At 48.3% G+C, this 24,550-nt stretch overlaps 2 protein-coding genes across 3 annotated transcripts; one reads left to right on the top strand and one right to left on the bottom strand.

Moving 5' to 3' along the window:
* pah (phenylalanine hydroxylase) lies at positions 1–13,857 on the bottom strand. Of its 2 annotated transcripts, none has more exons than XM_018747585.2 (13): positions 13,612–13,857; positions 11,950–12,057; positions 7,631–7,814; positions 6,656–6,744; positions 6,003–6,070; positions 5,114–5,310; positions 4,898–5,033; positions 3,807–3,876; positions 3,589–3,645; positions 3,408–3,503; positions 3,096–3,229; positions 2,476–2,591; positions 1–1,141 (listed from the first exon to the last, which is right to left on the bottom strand). In XM_018747585.2, the coding sequence occupies exons 1-13, from the start codon at positions 13,654–13,656 to the stop codon at positions 1,098–1,100; spliced, it is 1,344 nt and encodes a 447-aa protein (XP_018603101.1). In that variant the 5' UTR covers positions 13,657–13,857; the 3' UTR covers positions 1–1,097. The 2 variants fall into 2 exon arrangements, with proteins under 2 accessions (XP_018603101.1, XP_018603102.1); XM_018747586.2 differs by lacking the exon at positions 13,612–13,857 and adding an exon at positions 12,337–12,411.
* An 8,008-nt stretch (positions 13,858–21,865) lies between these two features.
* On the top strand, positions 21,866–23,110 carry ascl1a (achaete-scute family bHLH transcription factor 1a). Its single transcript, XM_029249852.1, has 2 exons — positions 21,866–22,643; positions 22,776–23,110. Exon 1 carries the CDS (start codon positions 22,032–22,034, stop codon positions 22,608–22,610), a length of 579 nt encoding a protein of 192 aa, XP_029105685.1. The 5' UTR covers positions 21,866–22,031; the 3' UTR covers positions 22,611–22,643; positions 22,776–23,110.
* Positions 23,111–24,550: the final 1,440 nt, after the last annotated feature.

The raw sequence follows: 24,550 nt of genomic DNA, 5'->3' as shown, positions 1-24,550 counted from the left end.
TTATTATTCGAGGAAATTTTATTGTTATTACATTTCATGCATGAGTTATATAGAAATGTATACAGTAAATAAAGAAAAAAATCTCATAACTAAGAACAGTATATACTTTACTCTGGTACCTTACGTCATATAATGTGATCTAAAAATAAAAATACTTCATTCTATATTATATGTTTTCTGAATGGAAATATCAAGCTGTATATTTCAACAAAAGGTGTAATATTTGAATTGAGAATGTACCGGAGGGGGTTTTTTTCAGACAATTTTGATCGGACCTACCCAGATTTGACTTGTGTATCGTACCTCAGAATTTAAAAAAAAAAAAAAAAAATCAGATGCAAACTTAAAATAATAAGGCTCATCCATATTTTATGCGCAGCAGATGTTTCAGATTTTAAACCACAGACCGAGGATAAAAGCATATTGCTCTGCATATAACATACCGCGGTGAATTCAATTCAATTCAGATGCTCGTGTGTTCGGGATCTGCGATTTAAAGAGTCTCACCTGTGCACGTGCGCGCCCGTCCTCGAATTAAATAAAAAAAAAAAAAAATGTAATGCGTCACCGGCGCGTGAAAGAAAACCGCAAATATTTGCGAAAACTCACCCATAATTAAATAAGAGAAACCAGCAAAACAAAACAGTAGAAAAATCAGTGATATTTTTAAAGAACGTGTCAGTAAATGAATATTAGTAATTAGCCCCGCGTGTTTTATTCTTACATACGGGGGGGGGGGGGGTGGAAATAACCCTTTTGTCGACTGATAATTTGTTCACAATAATAATACATAACGACGTGGAACTACTCAACTTTTCTACTGTAAATTAAACAACGAATGAGCATTTTAATACCATTTCGTGTATATATTTTATTTATGTTTTCACTAGTGTTTTAAAATGTTGGGTAATAAAGAAAATGACATCTGCTCTAATTTAGGTTATATTTGCTTCATCCATTATAAAATCCAAAGAGCTCCAGCTAACACATGGATGCTTTTCCATCTTTTTTTTCCACCTTTTCGAGTCAAATTCAGTAGTGAACCGTGTCTTCAGCATCGCTGAGGTTCTCACATCCATCCACCCCTGTGGTCTCTCTCACTGCAGTTTGCGCAGCGCGTTGCACAAAATGCCTATTTCACCTGCGAGGAAACACACAAGGAAAAGCTTCACCCAGTGACTAACACTGATTTCTATAACATATTTGCACAAGGGAATCAAACAAAGTTAGAAAATCAACAGTGTTACTGAAGAACTGCAGGGCAAGGAGCCTGATCAAGGTACCAGAGCAGGAAAATGAGTGCAGAAGATCCCTGACCAGAACACTTTTCCATCACCTGTTACACCCGAAACTTGTATTGGTCATCAATTGCTAGACTCCTCTCTGTCCTAAACAAATTTTAGTGGCATTTAGACATCCGCAAGACTTCATCATCTGCTACACCCCAACCAGACTGCTACGCTCCTCCACCTCTGCCCGCTTGGTGATCCCACACGAAAAAATTCCAAAATCAAAAGCAGGAAGGTTCTCGGTTCTGGCTCCATTGTGGTGGAATGACCTCCCCCTCTCACTCAGAACTGCTGTATCTCTGTCCACGTTTAAAAAGAGTCTTAAAACTCACCTCTTCCGGACTCACTTCAACCATGATCTATGAAGTTCATGTAATGTGTAAATATTCGTGCACTATAACTCTGCGATCATACCTCCTAAACAACAGATAAACCTTCATGTAGCTACTCCTGTAATGTAATGTAAATGCTTATATATATACACACACACACACATTTTCTGAACTGCTTGTCCCATACGGGGTCGCGGGGAACCGGAACCTAACCCGACAACACAGGGCGTAAGGCTGGAGGGGGAGGGGTCACACCCAGGATGGGACGCCAGTCCGTTGCAAGGCACCCTATGCGGGATTCGAACCTCAGACCCACCGGAGAGCAGGACCTGGTCCAACCCACTGCACCCCCCACACACATATATATATATATATATAATATATATTTTAATTAATTATTACTAGGAAGGTAATTAGGAATCGCCAATATTCAGACAAAGTTTTAAGCAGCTACTCGTGTGATGAACATTGGTTCATATGGTGGTAAGAAACAAAGCAACTGCACTTAAGAATCACGCATCTGCATCTAAGTCTCTCTGCTAATGTAATTCACACACTGCATTCTCTATGAGACGTACGTTGCTTTGGAGTAAAGAGTCCGCTAAATTAATAAATGAAAATGCAGATTTTTTTTTTTTTTAGTAAATGCTCAGATAAACAGGCTTTATAGGGATAAACGGCACAAGTCATATGATCATTCACAATAAAGGGTTTGCACTTCTTACAATACACACTATTTTGTGTTATGCAGCGCATTTCTTAACACAACCGCAATACCATCGTATAGTTTCACTTTTTTGCAGCTGTGCTGTAAAAAGTACGAGTTGTTTCGAGTAGGCTCCGTGCACACGCACCACTGATGCTGTCGGCCAGACGTGTGAGCTGCTGCGTGTTGTCCAGGATCTCGATGCTCTGTGTGTACGCGTTGTAACGCACCGAGAACGGCCTTGGAATGGTTGCCGCGTACTTCCTGTAGAGAAGCAGAGAAAACCACAGACCGAAGCGTGAGACGGCCGAGATAGAGCTGCCGCAGAGGGGAAATAGCTGTTTATCACAGAGAACTACTCTACTGAAGGACGCTGCCTGGTTATTGCATCTCATATCCGCCGAGGAGGAAGAATTGTGATGAAGCGGAACCCTCGATTATGCGTCATACACACGTCTGAGGAGCACAGTCGAGTGATTTGAATGAATATGCACCATATTGTACTGCTCATTTGTGTATCTTATAATATTTAATAAAAAAAAAAAAATAGTGTGGGTATTGGGATTTGTCTGTGTCTTATGCACCTACTTGAACGATGAACCTCGGTGCAGCAAGCGGTTGGGAACAAACTAGGTTTGCTTGAGACTTTCATGTCTGCAGCTATGTCTCCTTTCGTGCAATGCATAAATTGTGCTTTTGCCAATATGTACGTCGCTTTGGACAAAAGCGTCTGCTGAATGAATAAATGTAAATGTAAACGTTTCTTACCTCACTTTCTCTTTGGCATCCTCGAAGCTCTCTGCGACAAAGTACACCGGTTGAAATTCGGTGATGGGATACTTCTGAATACAGGTCTTCTCAGGTTCGAAGGGGAACTTTTTCGGCTTGTCTGTCAAACAGTACTGCGACGTACAAACCAGAGTGGGGGATATTTGTTATTATATCTTTAAATCGTAATGCCTCGGTGTGTTTGCTGGAAAAAGTTGCACGGATGAAAAATCCTTCCATATTTACTACAAGAACGACACAAAGCCCCGCCCCCACGACCCTGAGACCCCTCCATTAAAATCCCGCCTTAACCTGCAGCTCCCCAAAGGAAGACAACAGCCCAGCTCCATAGGCCTTGATCTCGGTGCCCTGCTTGCAAAGTCCGAATTCCACCGTGAACCAGTAGACCTTGAGGCAAAGTCCAGTAGAGACAGGGCATGAGCAGCTGAGACGACAGCAAGAAGAGACACAGCTCCCATTCCCTCATACTCACAGTTGCCAGCTTTTCAATGTACTCATCTGGAGCTCCGAGGGAAGCCAGGCCAATCTCCTGCGGGGACAAAAAGAAGACGTTTGTCCTACGACTCCTATACTGATGGTCCCTGCGGTGAGCGTCCTACGCGTACGGTTTCCACCGTCCTTATGTCCGCAGTGACCGGGTTCCGTGTCCCGTGTCACGTTCCAGCAGCGACACAGATCGCTTTGCCGTACCTGTGAGAACTGAGCGAAGCTCGGATCGGCGAACAGAGGAACGTGTCCCAAGAGTTCGTGGCAGATGTCTCTGCGGAGAAAGATGTGTCAGGGGTGCCCTCAGCTGCCTTAGTGCATGTTCCAGTTTGTCCCGGTCAAATCGACATCACCAGTGGGGTGAACGGTGGGGCATTTACATACTGTACATTTATTTCATTTAAAAAAAAAAGTAGGGGGGGGGGGGTAAAATGAGATTTTTTCAGGGTCTCAGAATTCCTGTTTTGTGTTTTTTGAGTGACTAGGGGAGGCTTTCTGTAGGGCAGCTTCCGAAGGATTTAGGACAGCTTGCCTTCCCTTTCAGCACCCTTATGTGTAATCGTAGCCGTTCCTGTAACTTGTAAATGTTGATTTGTCTTATTTATTATATATCGCTTATCGATGTATCGCTTAGTTTATTTTTTGCTGTTTGTTTATATTTATATTGTTACTATCTGTTATTTAAGGGGGGTGCGGTGGCACAGCGGGTTTGGCCTGTGCCTATTCTCTAGTGGGTCTAGGGTTTGGCTGGGTCCTGCTCTCTAGTGGGGCTGGGGTTTGAGTCCTGCTTGGGGTGCCTTGTGACGGACTGGCGTCCCGTCCTGGGTGTGTCCCCTCCCCCTCTGGCCTTACGCCCTGTGTTGCCGGGTTAGGCTCCAGCTCACTGCAACCCTGACTGGGACAAGCAGTTTCTGTGTGTGTGTGTGTATTTGTTATTGATTATTTTGTTGGTCTGGGGGATGCGGTGGCGCAGCGGGTTTGGCTGGGTCCTGCTCTCTGGTGGGTCTGGGATTCGAGTCCTGCTTGGGGTGCCTTGCGATGGACTGGCGTCCCATCCTGGGTGCGTCCCCTCCAGCCTTATGCCCTGAGTTGCCGGGTTAGGCTCCGGCTTGCTGCGACCCCCGTTGGGACAAGTGTGTGTGTGTGTGTATTTTGTTGGTATAACTGTGCACCTTTAAATGTGTCACTTTTGAGCTGCAGTGTGTGAATTTCCCTGCTGGGATTAATAAAGCGTCCTGTCCTCTTTAACCAGGCTTTAATGCTGTAGCGTGCTGGGCCCACGCTGCAACACTCACGGCTCCGGTGTGTACATGGGCTTGGATCCGTGACGGATGTACTGCGTAGAGTGGAAGACACGGAATGCCAGCCCGGCCAGGAAGTCGCGAGAGGAGAGCAGGCCGGCCACGGGGCGAAGCCGGAACCCTGTGCAGGCTGGCGGAGGACGGAGCGCGAGACCGTGAGAGACGGCAGTGCCAGGGACAGGTGGAGGCAGGACCGGAACAGCAACCTACATTGCAAGAAGTTCGATACGTCCTCCAGCTGCGGGATGTTGTCCTGCTTGTAGCCGCAGTACTTCTCGAGCAGCGGGAACACGCGGTTGTGCTCCCGGCAGGCGTGTGTCGGGTACAGAGTCTTCAGCTCCTTGAACACCGTGCCCCAAGTGGCCTTCTCCTCCTCAGTGTACTCCACCCTCGGGATGGGCTGGCCGCTGGACATGGGCACGCACGAAACAGCTCAGAGCAGAATCCCGCAAGCACACGGTCACACAAAAGTAGCACAGCGGACAGGACCTCATGCACACACACACACACACACACACACACACACACAGAGCAGAGCAGATAAACACCTTAATGCACACACAAACAGTGCCACGCAGATGCAATGCTCCAGGGACACATATATGTACACATGTACACGTACACACACAGACACACACACACACACACACACACTTGTGCAGTGGGCGAAGACCAGGCAGGAAACACTTCATTATTGTGTTAGTGTGCGGCAGAGGCCCACCTCTATGTAAATGTGTGCTCCTTCACTGACCGCTTTGTACTGGCAGGGAATAAAAGCCCTCCATTATGATAACAAAAGCTGCGGCTTTAAATCCGGAGCTGCACCCCCTCCGCCCACTGCAATTTGTCCCTTTTTGTTTTGGGGAGGGTAATTTTCGATAAACAGGCTCAGCCAAGCGTGAAGAGGAATCGGAGACGAGCGGTACGGCCGAGAGGAGACGGATCAAACAGGTTCTCCTCTGCACTTCTGTGTCTCCATGATCCATGAAAGAGAGAGAGGAGGAGAGGGAGACAGAGAGAGAGAGAGAGAGAGAGAGAGAGAGAGAGGAGAGCGATAGAGCGCTGGGGTAAAGTGATCCTGCTCCAGTTGGACAGTTACTGTCTGTAGTTGTAGGCGATGTCGGCAAACTCTTTCCTCCTGGCTCTGTACACCGGGTCTGTGAAACCCTGGAATGAGAAACCGGACAAGAGCAGCCAGTCAGGGCCTTGGATCGATACCCGCGCCTCAGACACATTAGCAGCCCTCTGTGTTTGATGAAGCTGAGTCGGGCATCGCGTTCTGCCACCGGAGAGATGAAACGCGTTCAAAGGGAGCTTTTGTCGGGCTTCTCGGGCCTGTGCTGGAAAGGGAGCAATTATCTTTAATTATAGGGACGCGCTTAAAGTAATAGCATCAATTTGCCGGGTTTTTAACATGAAAATGGAGAGCGGGAGAAGGGCTGTGACGTCCAAGTGAGTCACACGCAAAACACAAAACCCCCCAGCGGTAATCCGGGGGCAGGAAGTCACGCACAGCTCGACGGGAAGTGCGTTCCGGCCTCGAGCACCTCTGCTCGGTCCTGGGACTGTGAACACGGCAGGACATTTTATGTGGAGCAGCAGCAGAATGAATAACAAGAAAGAGAGGAAGCAAGGAAATAAATGCTGCTTGCAGCTCAGATATGCATCCCTCTAGCTGAGTGTGCGTACCGAAGCCGTCTGAGATGTATCTTTGTCCGAGAAGGAAACATCTTAATGAAACATGTTCCTTACCGGATGGTCGGCGTCGAGCTCAGAGCCATAGCTCAGGATCTGGTTGGCGAAGCGGTCGAGGTCCTGGATGTTGCTGGGGAACCAGGGGACTGTGGAGACCAAGACCAAGAGCAATACCTGCACTTACTGGCATACCGCAAATGAGGAAATGTACATATTTACCGTTCACTGGTCCTAGTGTTTCAAATTTGGGAATTTTGGGGAAATATCAGATGGTCTTGGGTGTATTTATACTGATAAAATTCAGAGGTGGACGTCTTTTATAATTTGTGTACTTAAACTGTTAATTAACCCTTACAATCAGACCAGTGCAAACTTCCTCCAGAGTACCCCCCGCCCCATGCCGAGTCCAGGTTTGGGAAACCATCGTGCGCTCGGCGGGTACAAAACCCTAACTAGGGTGTCTGGGGGTTGCTGAAATACAACATTGCGCAACACTGCACAAACACATGTAAACACACTCGCAAGCCAGACAGCCTGACCTGGGGTCACATGTCCAGAGCAGAGATTTATGACTAAGGTCAACATTTGACCAGTGCTCCCCCCGAGGGCACCAAGGAGATTGAACCTCCTTTACCAGCAAGGGTCATTCCCCCAAGACTTTATCCTGTAAAACAGAGGATGGACACACTGCCCTGCTTCCTATGACTCCAAGGAGACAGTCTTTCCTGGATGAACAGGGACCTCGTTAGTTGGTCTCTCCACAAGACCCAGCCATCTTCCACAAGTGATCTGATCTGAGGAAGCCACTAATAAGCACTGCTTCAGCTAGTTCTCACCCTCATAAATCTTCATCAGGACATTTATTGGGTAGTTCATGAGGTCTGGTCTGCTGCACTGCTTGCTGCCCCTAATACTGAGGGATTGTTTTTAAAAAGTAGCAGCGTCTTTTGCTTTAACTGAATGTCGCGAATCGGATCGAAGTGAAATGAGACTTAAATGATGCATGCATGCATTCATACACAAAACACCCACCTGTGTCCTTCTGCTTGTCGCGTGACAGCTCATGAACATTCCCGCTGATCTGTGTGCGCAGGGCATTGATGACATCATCCAGAGACTGGGCACAGGCTGAGTCCACGCTTATGAAGAACTCAAACTCTTTGGTGTTCAAGCGGGACGGCCGCGACTCAATGTGTTTCAGGTTGATTCCTTTTTCCTGTCGGTCGCAAGAGTTTTCACTTCGTCAGCACAGAATTTCTGCAGTCTCAGTCTTCACCACAGGCACTGGCTGAAAATATTTTTAATTAGTATAAAATCTACATTGCACATACTAGGGGAGTGTGGTGGAGGGCGGCAGGTTCAGCTGATGCCCGCTGTGCGGCAGGTCTGGGGTTCAAGCCCTGCTTGGGGTGCCTTGCGACAGACTGGCGTCCAGTCCTGCGTGTGTCTCCCTCCCCCTTCGGCCTTGCGCCGTGTTAGGCTCCGACTCGCCGCGACCCCGCTCGGGACAAGCGGTCGTTAACGATGGATGGGTGGATGGATATATTGTACGTGGAAATGAATTTGATGGTGTAGAAGAGCAATTTTTTAAGGTGGTATCTTGTAAAATGTGAATTTAGAGTCATGCCTGTAATACGACAATGTGGCCAGTAGGGGGCGCGCGAGGCACACCTAACCATAGGCAATGAGTGGCTTTTGGGGCTTTGAACACACACTCCACTTGTGGCTCCAGGTTTTAGTGAGTGTGGCAGAACCTCTGAAGGGCACTGTGCGGACCTCAGTGCGAATGCAATTTCAGAGTCCTGTCTGATGTGCTTGTGGCAAGGCAGGGACAAGAGCAATTAATATTTCACTGACTTTGCAATGATGGGAAACAAATAAATGCTAAAGACATCACACGCTGTAGTGAAAAAACACGAAACGTTCAGTGCAACAAAAGGTCCCAGGCACTAAGCGGCACTCTTTCATTGGGGAGAAGGAGAGAACTCCTGAAGAGACGGTGCATAACTGGGGTTATGGTCATGTGATCGCGTTCCATCTGGAAGCCATTCCACCAGCCCAATATCTGCGTGTATGGGACTAGACCATTGGTTCCACATGGACAGGAATGCTGCGAAGACACCGCCTGGTCTCTGCAACATGTTCGCACGGGCGTGCCTAGTGAAAATTTTCACTGAAGGATCGGAGACTAAATTCAATGAAGATGAGCGCTGTCTCACGACTGCAGTCTACGAACAGAAAACTGCGTTTCGGTGTTGCCGTGCATCGAAAAGATGCTGTGTGTGCAAATGTGTACGGCTGGAGCTTAAACCGCGCCCCTTATCCCCTTGAACAATCTCTTCCTTACTCAGGGGAGAATCTCGACATTCGCGTGCACACACACACACACACACACACACACACACACACACACACACACCTTCCGACAGGGAGTCCTGCTCAGCTGAAGGGTCATTACAGGTGAGTGCTGAGACAACGTGACTGCGCTGTGACCGCTGGCTGCACAAACACACCGAAGAGTACATGCGGAAAAGCCCCTTCGGCAACACCCCAAGTTCTTCCAAAGACACACACACACACACACACACACACACACACACACACACACACACACACACACACACACATTTTCAGAACCGCCTGTCCCAAACGGGGTCGCGGGGAACCGGAGCCTACCCGGTAACACAGGGCGTAAGGCCGGAGGGGGAGGGGACACACCCAGGATGGGACGCCAGTCCGTCGCAAGGCACCCCAAGCAGGACTCGAACCCCAGACCCACCGGAGAGCAGGACCGCAGTCCAACCCACTGCACCACCGCACCCCCTTCTTCCAAAGACATTAACAGAAAAAGTACCTCTCCACACATCCCCTGTGGCCCCATGATCTGTCCCCAGAGCAGTTTGCATTATCTGTACGTCACAATGGCCAAGGCTCCCATCTCTTGGTGATATTGCTCCTGCCTCCATCTCCAACCCATCTGACAATGGTTACGGCACCTCAGCGACGTGGTACTGAAGGAAAGTGTGTTTAGTAACATATCGAGGAGTGAGCAGCACGTCTCCTTTAGTCGGAGAATCATGACTGTGGGACGGCCGAAGGTTAACGGTACGAGTTTAGAGTGTGTGTGTGTGTGTGTGTGTGTGTGTGTGTGTGTGTGTGTGTGCGCGTATGTGTGTGGGGGGAGGGGGGTGAGCCACGTGTCTTGTTTTAAGTAGTAGGCGTATGTTAAAGCCTGATGGTTGGTTGGATCACAAAAGAGATGGTGTGTCTGTCAGCTTAGTGTGGTGCAGAGGGTCAGGAAGCTGGTACGTGGGGCTCGGGGGGTGGAGGAGGAGGTGGAGCTGGGAAAAGGGAGCCCATAGGCCCAGCAGAGCCTTTCATGTTTACCACAGCGCTGAGGGTACAGCACTTGGCAGGAGCTTTGTGTTGATCGTTGGGAGAGAGTCACACGGCGACACAGATGTGGGACTTTAGCACAGAGTGACATCAGGGGGACGCGACTTCGCCGTAACGTGAACAAACACCGAAGTATTTTGAAAACACGCCGAAGCCACCCACGCGGCATTTCCACGGCAGGTCCAGTCTACATCAAAAGCGCCGCCCGTGGCGATGAGGCGGACAACAGCGTGCGGCACAGCACGTACCCGAAGGGTCACCAGAAAACAAGTGTTCCGCTGCAGTGATGCAGGAATGCTCTTTTCCACCGAACAAATGCTGTTGCCAGCGATGCAGAACACAAAGCACAATACTTTCGGGGTGGTTCGCCATGATCAACATGCATTTTTCTTATATGGGGCCACAAACTCTTATGTGCATTTAGGTGAAGGACAATATCTAGACAAGGGGAGGCACGGTGGTGCAGCGGGTTTGACCGGGTCCCACTTTCTGATGGGTCTGGGGTTCAAGCCCTGCTTCGGGTGCCTTATGATAGACTGGCATCCCGTCCTGGGTGTGTCTCCTCCCCCTCCAGCCCTGAGCCCCACGTTGCTGGGTTAGGCTCTGGTTCACCGCGACCCCCCCCAGGACAAGCACTTTCAGACAGACAATATCTAGACATACATCAATATGTGAGACCCAAGAGACGAATTTTGATGCACTTTCATTGTAAGAATGTTACTGCTGTTGATGGGAAGGACAGCGGCAACGTAAGCGTTAAACATCGTGGTGAGCACTGCGAAAGAGGCTCTACGTCACAGGGATGCCGAACAGCTTTGTGAAAGGACCTCTTATAGATGTGTCCTGTTCGCGTGGATGCCTCGTTGAGCGTCCACCTTCTCCTTGTGCCGCACGGAGGCGCTGGGGTGTAACGGGACCGTCCAGATAGACATGAACCTAACATTGTGAGTTCTCCAGCGATTCCAGTCGTATTCTTTGAATTTATCAATAACCAAGACCCGCCATGTTTCTGAATCGACCCGGTTTAAAAAAAATGCACCCTGCTATTTGCTGCAGCACATGATCAGCTGACTTGTGCATGTACAGTACGTTCCTCATCTTTCTGCCTACTTTGATGCACTCGTTCAGGGTTCTCCCTTTCGTCTCCTAGCGGTACGGGAATACCACGTCTGCGTATCTACTGTAATGCTTTGCATGCGAGAGACTCGGAGCAGCGGCGCTGAAGGCACCAACCTGAACTGAAAGTAATAACCAGGGAAGTTCAGTTCTATACCATCCCATCAAAAACTAAATTAAATTTTCAAAGACCTTAAATGACTCCTGAGTCTGAAGGATCCAAGATACTCTTCCTTTGGAGAGAAGAGATTGAGGGAAGAATTCCAGCTTTTACTGAAACCACCCTGGGGCAATAAGAGGAAGCATTCTGGGGAAGAGACCCCTCCTTGGAGAAGTCCTGATACCCGGATGGCGCTACAGTGCTGCGCTTGCACCGCTAACTCTACTGCAATTCATAACCTGCTGAGCTAAAAAGCACAGGAAGTTTGGTTTTCATTATTTTTGTTTTTGTTTGGATTGCGCAAAACAACATCCTTAAAGGCAGCACTCTGACACCCTCCTACACACACAAGCCCATCACCCAGCCATACGGCCACGTGGGGGTGTCAGTGGGCGGGAGGCAGGTAGCCAATCATTGCTTCTACAAGAAACCTCACCAGAGCTCGTACCGCGGTTTACATTTGACCAGTCAGTGCCTGAATATCTGATCCCCACCCCCCAGTTATGACAAGAAGGAAAATCAAGACATGATCATAAACTGATTAAAAAGCAATGCAGCAATGCAACATACTTTAGTTATAAATGCGAGCAGCTCTGCATGTATTTTTGCATATGTGCATTACTCGGCACGGTAACCGTTATTATGCAGTTTTACTGTTCCACTGCGAAAGGAAGCGTACCTCAAAGAGCCGGAGAGCCTTGGCCAGCGCCCCAACTTCCTCCTTCAGGGAGAAAATGCAGGATAAGACCCCAGACTTACTGGTCTGCTCCTCCAGATACATGGAATTCTACCAGGAGAAAAGAGAAAGGGAAATCACTGTCCCTGGACTTGGACCTCTCGGCATACCATTCCTAGACACAGAGTGTCCCGGGGGGGCACACAATGTCCATAACTCACTGCAGTGCAGCACACCCCACATCAGATGCACATGATTCATGATTTTTGAAGTGATTTTTACCCGAGCGATTTTAAGGAAGGTATGCTACTCAAGTGAACTGCAGCAGAAGGTGGGATTCAAACCTCCAAGCCGTGACGCCAAGGGAATTGAGCCTAAATGGTGCAGTACCTGCTGCTCTCATGGTCACATGAATGCGATGTCAAACATGTCAGGAGACAGAATCGCGTACTAGACAAATGGGAGCAGTGAGCAGAGTGCGCTGAATTTTCAGCGCCGAAACGCTCAGCTTAAATTTGGGGGTGGGGGGAAACGGGGACAGGAAGAACAAAAGTGCTGGCACAAAGGCACATGTTCCCCCGATGCCTCTGCGTGCGACCTGCTGTGTAGCTTTCCACTGTTGACACACAAGAATGATTTACAGACCTCACTGCACAAATTCGCTCCTGAGGTGAACGTGCACCTGAAAGCCACCCCCGGACCACACCGCATCTCACCTGCCCCCGAAACAGCAAACACGGGGCTCCGACCCACCACCTTCCCGTCTCCCTGGGCAACTGGTCATGCACAAGTCTTTACATGCAACTGCCTAGACAGCTGGGCACGAATTATAGAGAGCAGGCCAGTACTAAATCAAAGTGATGAAGTCCCACAGGGCTGATTTGGGGGGGGGGGGGTTAGGTTTGCATTTCTCAGGATATCATGCAGACCAGGACTCATCTGTAACTTTGTTCAGAACCTAGTGAAAGCTCTCTGTCTAGGAAGGGATCACCCTCCTGGCCAAGATGATGGGCCCCGCAGATCTGTTTGTGTCCAGGAGCATCGCCTTGAAATACTTGACCATTTAACCTGCGCGACAAATGCCGCGTTTATTTTAATCGTGTTAACCTTCGTCTCCCGCTGCCACCTCGGGTTAATTTTCAACAACCAGCGCGGCGCTTTTTCATCGTAAATAAGTGCTGGCGGTCGCTATTGTCGAGCCCATAAAGGCCACTATACATAAAAGGCTGTGGGTCCGAAACTTCCAGCTTCGTCCACCGCATCCGCGCGGCTCCCACGCGCACGACCTCACACTTTACACTTTACAGCATGGTACTGCGGGGATATTCCCTTCGTTTTACCCTCAGCGAAAGTCTCGTCTCTGTGGAAAGCCATCGGTCACTTATTACATGCCATGGCACGGCGCACACAAATTATTAATTATTAAGCTTTAAATGTAGCAATAAAGTCGAATGTTCAGAAAGCAGTGAGAATACATGCTTTGCATAATTTAACGTATTAACATCTTAAAGGAGTACGTTTTGAACCGAAAGTATTCTTTTCAAAGGTATTTAGCAATATTAACGTTTTTCAGTTTCAAACGGTGTTATGATCATATCATGTAATGTTCTGTAATAAGATATTAAGAAGAGCGCGCGCCACGGCACGAGCTGTGTGAGCGGTTACCTGAAGGCCGGTCTCCCCGTTCACTTTGCGGAATCCTGCGTCCATCGTGAAGCTCGCGCTGTGATAAACTCTTCAGCCTGCTCTGTGAGCGTGTGTGTGTTTGGGAGGGGGAGGGGGGGGGGGTGTTGGACTCCAGGCTGGCTGCTGTGCGGCTGTTTAAAAACAGCGCGTGACACCACACCCCCTGCGCGCGCCGAACCTGTGCGATGCGCGCCTGTCACGGGACAGCCCGGGAGCGCCGCTGGGCACCTCTTCTGACTCTGATTCTGACTGAGCTGCAGACAGGCGTCTGTGGTGGGCACGGCACGGCACGGCACGGCACGGAAAAAGGAGGGAAACCCTGAAGGGATCGGGACGGACCACAAGTTCCCCCTTTTCGCCTCGTGTTCCAGTCGGACTTACGTTTACCGAATGAGTGAATTTTAGCAGGAAGAGACATATTCAGAGGCGTGATCATTCTAAAGCAGTAGTTAGTTACTTTCCACCATATGAACCAATGCACATCACACACAGTGTAACAATATTACACTGTTAGATACATTACTTACAATGTGTCGCTCATCCATACATCAATGGAACACATTTACATTTATATATTTATCAGATGCTTTTCCAATTAAATCAGCCCACACACCTCATTCCCCAGATAAATTCAGATAGTGAATTCGCAGATTCACCACTAGAACACACTCTCTATTATACACGATAGGGTGAACCTCAGTAGCATGTCCTCGGACTGTGGGAGGAAACCGGAGCACCCGGAAGAAACCCACGCAGAAGACAGGGAACACATATAAACTCCACACAGACTGAGCGGGATCGAACCCACGTCCTCTCGCACCTCACAGGCGATGTGCCACCATGTCGCCTTGCTCGGCACTTGATCATCCCTCGCTAGGGTTTATTGGACTGGAACCCAGATTAACCGGGAGAACCGAATGAACAAGTGAAGGAGACGCTCATCTCTTTCTGACTACTTACATTCACATTGCCTTGTTGACAAACTCGTTTTCGTCCCAAACGCAGATTTTGTGAAAGCACCGAAGCTCTCCATGCGATGTCCCCGTACACTTCATTTGTCGCGATCTCCTCAAATTCCACGCTGCGCACTGCAGCCTCAGACAGCAATGGGGCTCCGAACGTCCTCCGCTTTCCGTCCGATGCTGGTTCGCATTTCGGGGCTTTTTTGCGCTCTTTCTCCACACTCCCACACACACATACTTCCACATTCGTTCTGCTTCTTCTAGCCTTCCTCCAGGGCGATGTACAAATCAGAGTAAATAAGGTGCATTTCGCCAACAGACGGAGGGACAGAGATGTAGACACGCGACTCTCCAAGTACAGTAAGTTAGGTGAATAGCACCGAAGCAGCACAAATCACAGAGTAGCTGCATATAGAACTGGTAGGCAATTATTTTTGTAAACACATCATGTTGTGCAAGTTTCTGTAGCAGTTAAGAGATCAGGTCGGAAAGACATGTTTTTTAGGCTCTTCTACCTGTTGAGAGGGATTCAGCAGTTGCGAGCGAGAGAGGGAGATCAGTGCACCAAGCCTGAAGCAATGTGCTGGAATCCGAGCTCCATCTCTCCGCCTCTGTCAGTGAAACTTCTTTCATCGCTCAAGAAAATCGAATGTCAAGTCCAATGATTTAAAAAAAAACCCCTCTGTATGCACGAGTGTGCATGTGCGCGTTCCCGCTCCCTTGTAACCGCGCACACGGGACGGTCAGCGCAGAGATGCGGACCGAACACGTGCCGCGCTGTCACTGCTGCCCGAGCGCCGCGGTGTGCGAGCCTCACGCGCCAACACGGCGGAGCCTTTGAAGGGTCAAACGGACTGTTGTTCGACACGAGGTCCTTACTGCAGTCGCAGTGCTTCTAGTGATTGTGACATTATACGTAAATAGAAAAGTTGTGCCGGTTCTTCGTCAACGTGAATTTTCGGAAGTCGGACGTTCGTATCTTGAGGGGTAGACAGTCTGATTGGAATTCACGTGGTTCTGTTTGATCAAACTATTTGAGAGTTTAAAAGGAAATGCAACTATTAATATTTCACTGCACTTTTCGCAATGTTTATTTTATGTAAGAGCTGGTATTCATTCGTGCTATTTCTCTGTAAGTTTACTTTAGAATTTGACAAAAAATAAATATCATTAATACTCTAAATGAGTCTGATTCCCCCAAAATATAGCGTCCACCCATGCACTGGCTGAAGCTGCTTGTCCCGTATGGGGTCACGGCAGGCCGGAGCCTAGCCCGGCAGCGGAGGGCGTGGGGCTGGAGGGAGACACCCACGCGACGCCGGTCCGTCGCAGGGAACTCCAAGCGGGACTCGAACCCTGGACCCACCAGAGAGCAGGACCCAGCCAAACCCGTTGCGCCACCACACCCCCCAAAAACATAGCGATTTTAAAAATAAAATAAATGGCACCTGTGTTAATCTAACGGCATCTGATCCGATATTTTCTGTAAACTTTATGAAAAAATGCTGCGGTTCACAAAATGTAACTTTTTTTTTCATTTATTTCTCGGGTTAGGGTTGCAATTCACAGAACACAGCATCCTGTAGCATGTATATAACACGGTCACACACTAACGTAAACAAACTTCAAAAATTGTGAAAAGATATTTCGGAATTAATTTGAATTATCATTCAAAGATTCATTCAAATTCAATTCAAATGTTAACTTTTCCAGCGAAAGAAACGTAGAAAGTCGCGTCAATCACATTATTTGTAGAGGGAATTTCTAAGGAGGACCATCGCAATAAAACACATTTCCTTGGCAAATGTGTAAGCGCAATCCACATATGATCCATAAATTTATTAACCATAGAATTTGGGATATGGTTTAACAAGAACATAGGGGGACAAATCAAAACGTTTGTTAAAGATTTCAGTGAATTAACACAGTTCCAATGAGTGTGCATCCTAACACATTTCCAGAATGAATGTGCCTGGAGTTTTCTTACACTTAACACACCCCCGAGATGTCCACGCAAATACCCAATGAAGACGTACTGGAGTATCACAGATTCTGCGAATGAGCCTTTTTGTTTTGTTCCTGGATGCTGAGGGAAGTGCAGACAACGAAAGCATTAGATTAGTAGTGGGCGACGCGGTGGCAAAACGAGTAGCGTTACTGTCTCACAAGCGCCTCGGTGATACGAGAGGGTGTGGGGTCGAACCCCACTCAGTCTGTGTGGGGTTTGCATGTTCTGCGGGTGCTCTGGTTTCCTCCCACAGTCCAAAGACATGATGTTCAGGTTCCCCCAAAGTGTGTGAGTGACAGCGAGAGAGTGTGTTCCACTGATGTATGGATGAGTGACCCAGTGTAAGTAGTGTATCTACTAGCACTGTAAGTCACTGTGGTGACTAAGGTGTGTGGGCTGATAACACTACATAGAGTTCATTGGAAGTCACTTTGGAGAAAAGCGTCTGCTAAATAAAGAAATACATAAATAAATGTAAATGTAGTAGCACACCTTCCTGATTTTCTTAACATGGACTCGGGGCAGTTACCCTACCTGAAAATCCCTCCATGAAGATGCGCTGATCCTCTGCGCGATTATCTGCCACAAGGTGGCGCCAGACGAAAAGGTGAAACTGAGTGCGTACGAACCGTATTGGTTACATTCTCTCAACACATCTCCGCAGGGGGATCGAGACTATGTGTGACTGAGTGCCGAAAGAGTCACGGAGGTGAGGCAAAATGCGGGGTACTGTGTTTTTTCAGTGATATGAAACAAAGAAAAAAAACTGCCTTCGTTCTTCGTTTTATTCTATATTGTGTATCTTCAAGAACAAAGAAATTTGTTCCGACCTGCGCTTACCGCTTATTGACAAAATTAATCATGCATCTGAGCAGCAACAAAAAGTAAGACTAGTATCAGTACAGATACTGTGTTGCGTCGTGTACCGCGATGGAGTCGCGCTTCAGCTCCACTTCCGCACAGCACAACGCCAGCAATATGTAGATGGTCTTGCTGAGAGATGTTCATTCGCATTTTTACTAAGGTCCAGACGCGCGTGCCCCAGGCGCACTAAAAGTTGGTGTTCCCCTTAAATAAAATAATATTTAATCAGAGTTTATTTGCATTCGAACAAAGGGGACTTGTGAACTAGTCATCACAGTTTAGCACCACTCTCAGCGCGCTATTTACGTCGCATTTCTGTTCCCATAATAATCCATCTCAGTTATGTTCTTATGAAAAGATGGAAAATATATGACTGCTGAAAACATAAAAACACCACTCCTTTGTTTTACAGTTGGCTGGTGTTATATTCAGGAAAAAACGTACTCGCTGATTATATATGCATTTTCTGGGCTAATATCAGAAAGTATCGCTGAAATTAGCAAAAAAAAAAAAAATCCTTACTATTTGCGCAACACTAAAAGTGGTGGATACTCTTCTGACTTCACTGCAGTACCATCGCCAGACACTGGATGACAGTAGATGCGCTTATTAATTCAAATTAACTTCTGGGACAGTCCCAGGTGTAGTAACTATTGTTTTTCCTCATTTAAACTTTAGTGGCACATGTTCTGGATTTTATCACAGTGAGCACGAGTCTTTCTACATGAAGCGGTGATATGAAAACGACTATGGATTGAGCCAGTTGAGGACATTACAGGACTTACTAGAGGACAAATGAAGACGTTCTTGGAACACCTTGATTGTGTGCTGGTCGCCTTCATTCTGCCAATACACAATGTCCAAAGAGAGACATGCAAATAAAATGCTGAAGGTGACACTGGCCAGTAATACGTGTGTAGGCGATAAAATAATGCCGACGTTATTATTATTATTTCTTTATCATTATAAAGAGGAACACGCTTGACAACTGCACGTGGGATCGCGGCGTAGCGCGCGTCGAACTCGCAGGCGGCGCCAGAGATTGGCTCCCGTTCGCCCGCGCGCTGCAACACGTGCCACGCAGGCCGTCGCGCACGCGCCCGACCCGATGGGAGTGATAGCGCCAGAGTGGCCGAGCTCGCGCGCACCTGGGTTCGCACCTGCCGCGTCTCTTTACAGCTTGATAAAATAAACAGAGAAGGGCGCCTCCGCGGTGCGGCCGCGTGTTGTCCGCCGCATATTTGAGCAGCACACCTATTTTGGTGTCTTTATCGGTTACCAATCACCTCTCCTTAGAGGAAACGGAACCGTTTCAGTTCGATAAGCAGTTGAAAAAAAACGTCAGCACGCGCAGTGTGTCAGCGCAGTGTAACGAACGAACGAACAGCCTCGAGATAAAGCAGCGCCTTTTTATTTTACTCTCTCTCTTCCTTGTTACTGTTCACCCGCGAATACGTTACACACGCACACGTCTATACATCTTTACATGACAAAATCATGAAATATGTAAATATGAAACGCGAGCTCCGTACGGCTCCCAACTCCGTCATCCACACCTCGGCTCTCTAGTATAATGGCCGTTTTTGCTACTCGGCGCGGTGCGCGCGCCCGGCCGGTTGGGGGGCGCGTGGCTGCACAAAGGGACACACGACCGGCTGCAGCCGCGGCTCGCGAGTTTCCCGCCAGGTACACTTGACGAGAGATACACTTCAGAGTCCCGAGCGCGAAAGGAAGCTCCCTATATGTCGTTGTGCGTTAATATGAGTGTGTAAGAGTGTATTTGTGTGCACGAGTTCGTGTCACTGTTTGTTTATAATTAGTGTGCCTGAATGTGTTGTAAAGTGAAACATGTAAACAACGTTGTGCGCAGCGTCCGAAAGACATACGCAATTACGCCGGACCTCGAAACTGCGTAATTCCGGGCCCTCCTCTGTATTCCAGATCTTATTCGCGAAATCCCTGTGGGTGGGAGCAAGTTTAAATGCAACACACTGTAGCGAGGCGGGATCTGAACTCGGGAGCGGACTAATTCAGATTTAAAAGAAAAAAAAAAAAAAAAACTATTAATTGTCGCATGAAGATTATAACTATTGTCCCCTTCCCACGGGGACCTGAGTGATCCGAGTTGAAAATTAAGTAATTGAATGGAGTCTTAATAAGTAGCAAATTGGACATTAACGGCGCGCACCACGCGGGACAATCGGATCCTCGTGAGTTGTGCTTCGTGGCCCCGCGCGATGGTCGGAGCGGCAGCAGTCCGTCCAGAAAGCGGGAGAAAAGCCAGGGGCTTCAGCCGTGTCTATACAAGCCCGGGCGTCCAGTTGTCATATTAATTATTACAGCAAACCGTGACTGGAACGGTCCAAATGGACGGAGCCCCGCTCCCCGTGCTTCGGGGGGGTGGCAGAAGAAAGAGGGTCTTTACACGGCGCTAATTGGACTCTGGAGGAGCGCTGACGGGCCGCGGTGGACCGGGGTGGATAGGTTTCAGAAAACCCCGCTATTGTGGGGGGGCGGGGAGGAGGCTTGAATAGAACCCACGCTTCTTTTCTAAACTCTCTTGCTGTGCCAAAAAAAAAAGAAGAAAAAAGAAAAGAAAAGTTGGAGGGTTGGGGGGCGGGGGGTGATGGGTGGTGGGGAGGCGTGGGGGAGGGGTATCCAGCGCAGGCTTGATCTTGAATGCCACAGCCAACACAGAAAAATTGCACAATTTATTGTATTTCTGTCCCCCCCACACTCATTCATCGCTGCCATGAGTAGAGTCGGTCGCTTTTGTTCGCAGTGAAAGACCTATTCTTTTTATTCTTCCCTTTAAAAGAAAAAAAGTTGTCGAAATACAGAGTGTCTCGCACACTGTAACGAAATAGGGTGTAACAAATCGTACACAAAACTACTCCTAATGCGAGGCTTTTTTCAGGGGCTGCGTGGCTCTCCCTCTCCGTTCCGCCTCTCCGACGACCGTGATTAGTTCTCCTCAAAGTGGAAAATTCACCTCCGGCGGACAAAGCGCTTTTCTGTGGGGGGACTCGACAGCACCACGCACTGCGCGAACTTAACATTGTGGGTCTATCTCCGGTCCTCTGACAAGCGGCCCACGGAGAAACGACGCGCTGTAAATTCAGTCGGAATGACCTGATGTAAATTGAGACGAAAGAAAGAAAAAGCAACACCGATTTCTTACTCCTGTGTGTATGCGTGTGTGTTTTCGTGCGCTTCCCCGTGCGAATGAAAGCAAAAGCGCTGTCTTTCAGCACCTCTCCAGCAGCCCCCACAGCTCCCCTCCAGCGCACACTGCATGCGACCGGCGAGTTTTACTTCGCTCCCGCTTTAACTTCATCAGTTCCATCTCACTTATGGGCCTGCAATAAATACACGTTGTTTAAATGATACATGTTCGGTGCTCCGAAGCCTAGAACTCGGTTTAAAATACCTCACAGCACCTTTGAGTTTTCAGACTTGCGCAAACGTATCACTTTACATTGTTACGAACAGAATGTACCGTATAACGTAAATGGTGCCGCTATACGGCGAGTTGCTGTGCGTTGTTTCCCTAGAAGCAGCACTTTCTCTCATCACGTTGCGTCGGAGAGCGGGGGGGGGTATTTGTAGTATGCAGTTTCTATTCAAAGCTTACCATTAAGTAAATAGTTTAAGAAGAGACCACTTATTATAAAACGGTTATGTCCTTTAAGCTAATGTCCCGTGCACTTTACGCACTTTTATATATAGAGTAATATAAAATCCTTGGTGAATTAAGTAGGCGGCAGTACTTTATTGTGTGTGGAGCCCAGACGTGTTAGAAAAAAGACTTTGCAAACTCCTGTACCTGCAAAACTAGTACACCAACTTTATTAACAGTGCGGCACAATGAAAGCGGCGCTGTTCGTCACTTGACCTTCTTAGCACGTGCTGTAGCAGCGTAACACTGTAAGGTGCGCTGGTCGGAGGTACAGGCTAAATAAAGAACAGCAGTAACAACAATGCCGTATGGCTGTATGCTTTAACGACAGATTACCGACTTTCGAAGGGTTTCTGTTTGGGGCGAATGTAGCAAGTATGTACAACTTTGAAATGAACATCGCCGACAAGTCCGCCCTTTCATTGGACACCAGCACGGCATCTGGTCGGAGCCCGGCGGAGGGTCCCAGCTGTCCTTTGGTCACTGTTGTTTATTCAGCGGCTGGAGTGGCACGCGCCCGGCGTACGCAGCGCGACGGCGTCTCGAGCCAGAGGTGGAGACAATAATACGCGCGCGGAGGCGTGGTCAGATGCGGCGCGTGGGTCTGCCACTGCGTTGATAAAACGCGCTCGTGGCTCGTTCGCGGCACTCACGACTGCAGTGTGGGGGAGCGGTTGCACGGCAGCAGTCCGCGCGATTGCCAATAAGAAAGACTTGAGTGCGCACGTTGACCCACACGCGAACGCCACGAGCTCGGCGCACTTCCTCCGACGAGCCAAGCAAGCAGCGCCGCGACCGTGCCCCCTCTTCACTTTCTCTTTCTCTCTCGCCCCCGTCCCGTCACCCGTGCACTCACTCACTGCCAGCGGACATCAGTGCCAAGATCATGGAGATAAGTGTGAGCCAGCAGCAGTTCCTGCCACCTGCGTGTTTCTTCACGGCCGCCGCGCAAAGCATCCAGCTGAGCCCCACGGACAGCGCGTGCAGCGGCAAGTCCGCCTCCAAGCCGGCCAAGAGGCAGCGCTCCTCCTCCCCCGAGCTGCTGCGCTGCAAGAGGCGCCTCAACTTCGCGGGCTTCGGCTACAGTCTGCCGCAGCAGCAGCCGCACGCCGTGGCGCGGCGCAACGAGCGGGAGCGCAACCGGGTCAAGCTGGTCAACAACGGCTTCGCCACGCTGCGGGAGCACGTGCCCAACGGCGCCGCCAACAAGAAGATGAGCAAAGTGGAGACGCTGCGCTCGGCCGTGGAGTACATCCGCGCTCTGCAGCAGCTGCTGGACGAGCACGACGCCGTGAGCGCCGCCTTCCAGTCCGGAGTGCTCTCTCCCGCCATGTCGCAGAACTACTGCAACGACATGAACTCGATGGCCGGCTCCCCCGTGTCCTCGTACTCCTCGGACGAAGGATCGTACAACCCACTGAGTCCCGAAGAGCAGGAGCTCCTGGACTTCACCAGCTGGTTCTGAGGTGCATGCCTCGCCTAGCCTAGGCTTCACCAGGTTCGTGTCACTTGGAGCGCTTTCGAATTGTCGTGGGTACTGTTCCTAGTGGCATGTTAACTCTGTTATCGATCGTGTTAACCCATCCAGGTTTCTGTGAGTCTGTAAATTCATGTTGGGCTTTCTTTTCAGGTAAGGGGTGAATTGGGAAGAGAATAACCGTCGGCGTGCGCCTGGAGGTGCCATCGCGCAGAGGAGCCCAAACAGCCTCCGCGGACACGAGCCCACGCGCGGGAAAAGAGCTCTCCGGGAGCTCCCGACTCCTCTCCTGCCCTCGTGCTCGAACGACGAGTGCCAAAAGGCAAAACAAAAACAAACAAACAGACAAAAAAAGGCGCACTAACCACTGACAGCGTGGGAACTTCAGCCCCCGCGCGCACGCTCGCCCACGAACACGACGCTAAAAAGAGACTTCTTTCGAAACAACGGCACGCAAACACTATAGAAACGCTCTCAAACTATGCTAAAACAACCCAATCAAAGAACCTTTTTTTTTGTAAAATTCTATGACGTTATAATTCTAACATGCTTCCAACCGTGGATTTTATTATAAGAAATTCTATTTGTATCAAGCATATTGTGTTTTTTTAAATATATTAAGCTATTTTTGTATATAAGAGACGTTTATTGAAGTTTTGTAAGCATTGTTTTAATATGTGTATATCTTGACGATATATTGATACGTTGCTAATGACCTCTGCCTGTTTAGACGTGTAGTCTACACTGCTTGTCAAATAGCGGTCCTGAGCGTGCTGCACGGAGTTCCACGGAGACTCGGGGCTCATCCTGCTTAGTTTAGCACCGACGTGTCTTATTTAATAGGGATTGTGTGTTTCTAAGAAGTTCTGCAGAGTTCATCTTGAACAAAGTTATGCAGCTCTCGTCCACACGCAGAGCATCAACGACGGGTCGGACCCTCCACCCGGCGTCCTCTGTTGCCTTCACTGCTTCTGGGTTTATTTAAGGCGAAGAAAAAGAAATCTTATAACCCTGTTTTCTATAATCTAATTTCGTAATAAATTTTTTTACTCTATCCACTGGGCTTTGTGTTGCATCTCTTTTGGGGGCGCGTGCATAGGGAGTTTTTTTTTTTTTTTTAAACAAACTATTATGTAAAAAAAAAAATCACCGAAAACAGTTTGCATTTATACGCATCTGACTAAATCGGGCACGACGGTTTGTATAATTAAGATTTAGGGCATAAGTGAGATGATCCGATAAATGAATAGGCTTTCTTACTCAGCGAGAGTCACAGGAGTTTCTTCCCTGGCTGAGACACAGCAGATCTGTACTGGTTTATACACACAGGACAACATCATCACACATCATCACATTTAAAAAAAATACTTTTAAACAACTGTGATTTGGGCCGTTATCTTCGAATTTATTTTTTGACACTGATATGATACGCCGTTTCATTTTTTTTTTAGCAGATCTGGTAAATCGCATTTCTTAACGCGTAAAAGCAGAAAGGCTCGCAAGGAGGCACGTTTTTATGACAGTAGGTGTAATACACACTTTACAGGCAAGAAAAAAGAAAGTTTATCATGGTTACAGCAGCAGCACGAGGAAACAAAAGACACTTGTTACGAAGTACCCAGACTCCAAAGTCAAGCCCCCGATCTTTGTAACAACACGTTTGTCAAATAAAAACAGAAAAAAACCAACCTATCTTAAAAATCTCGTTCACAATTAGACTCGTAACTATAATAAATTAAACCGTTTAAAGGCATATATATAGATCAAAACTTAAAAACCTCAAGATCAATAACAAAATAATTTAATGAACAAGATCAAGAACAAAGTGCACACCTGTGTCACTTTGTCAAAACTTTAAGCTTGAAGACAAAGATGGGATTTATTTAATTTAAAAGTCTGAAAACGGGAAAAGAAGCTGTTTTCTATTC

The sequence above is a fragment of the Scleropages formosus genome, chromosome 2 (genome assembly GCF_900964775.1).
Source record: "Scleropages formosus chromosome 2, fSclFor1.1, whole genome shotgun sequence".
In the NCBI taxonomy this organism is placed as follows: Eukaryota; Metazoa; Chordata; class Actinopteri; order Osteoglossiformes; family Osteoglossidae; genus Scleropages; species Scleropages formosus.
This window is presented reverse-complemented; position numbering and strand designations above follow the sequence as displayed.

What these genes read in the sequence shown, in the direction of transcription:
- pah (XM_018747585.2), bottom strand. Translation starts at nt 13,656, where the DNA reads ATGGACGCAGGATTCCGCAAAGTGAACGGGGAGACCGGCCTTCAG. An exon ending in ACGGGGAGACCGGCCTTCAG is followed by an intron (nt 12,058 to 13,611) that starts GTAACCGCTCAC and finishes TTCTCCTGGTAG; the next exon opens with AATTCCATGTATCTGGAGGA. An exon ending in CCCATGTACACACCGGAGCC is followed by an intron (nt 3,877 to 4,897) that starts GTGAGTGTTGCA and finishes CTTTCTCCGCAG; the next exon opens with AGACATCTGCCACGAACTCT.
- ascl1a (XM_029249852.1), top strand. Translation starts at nt 22,032, where the DNA reads ATGGAGATAAGTGTGAGCCAGCAGCAGTTCCTGCCACCTGCGTGTTTC.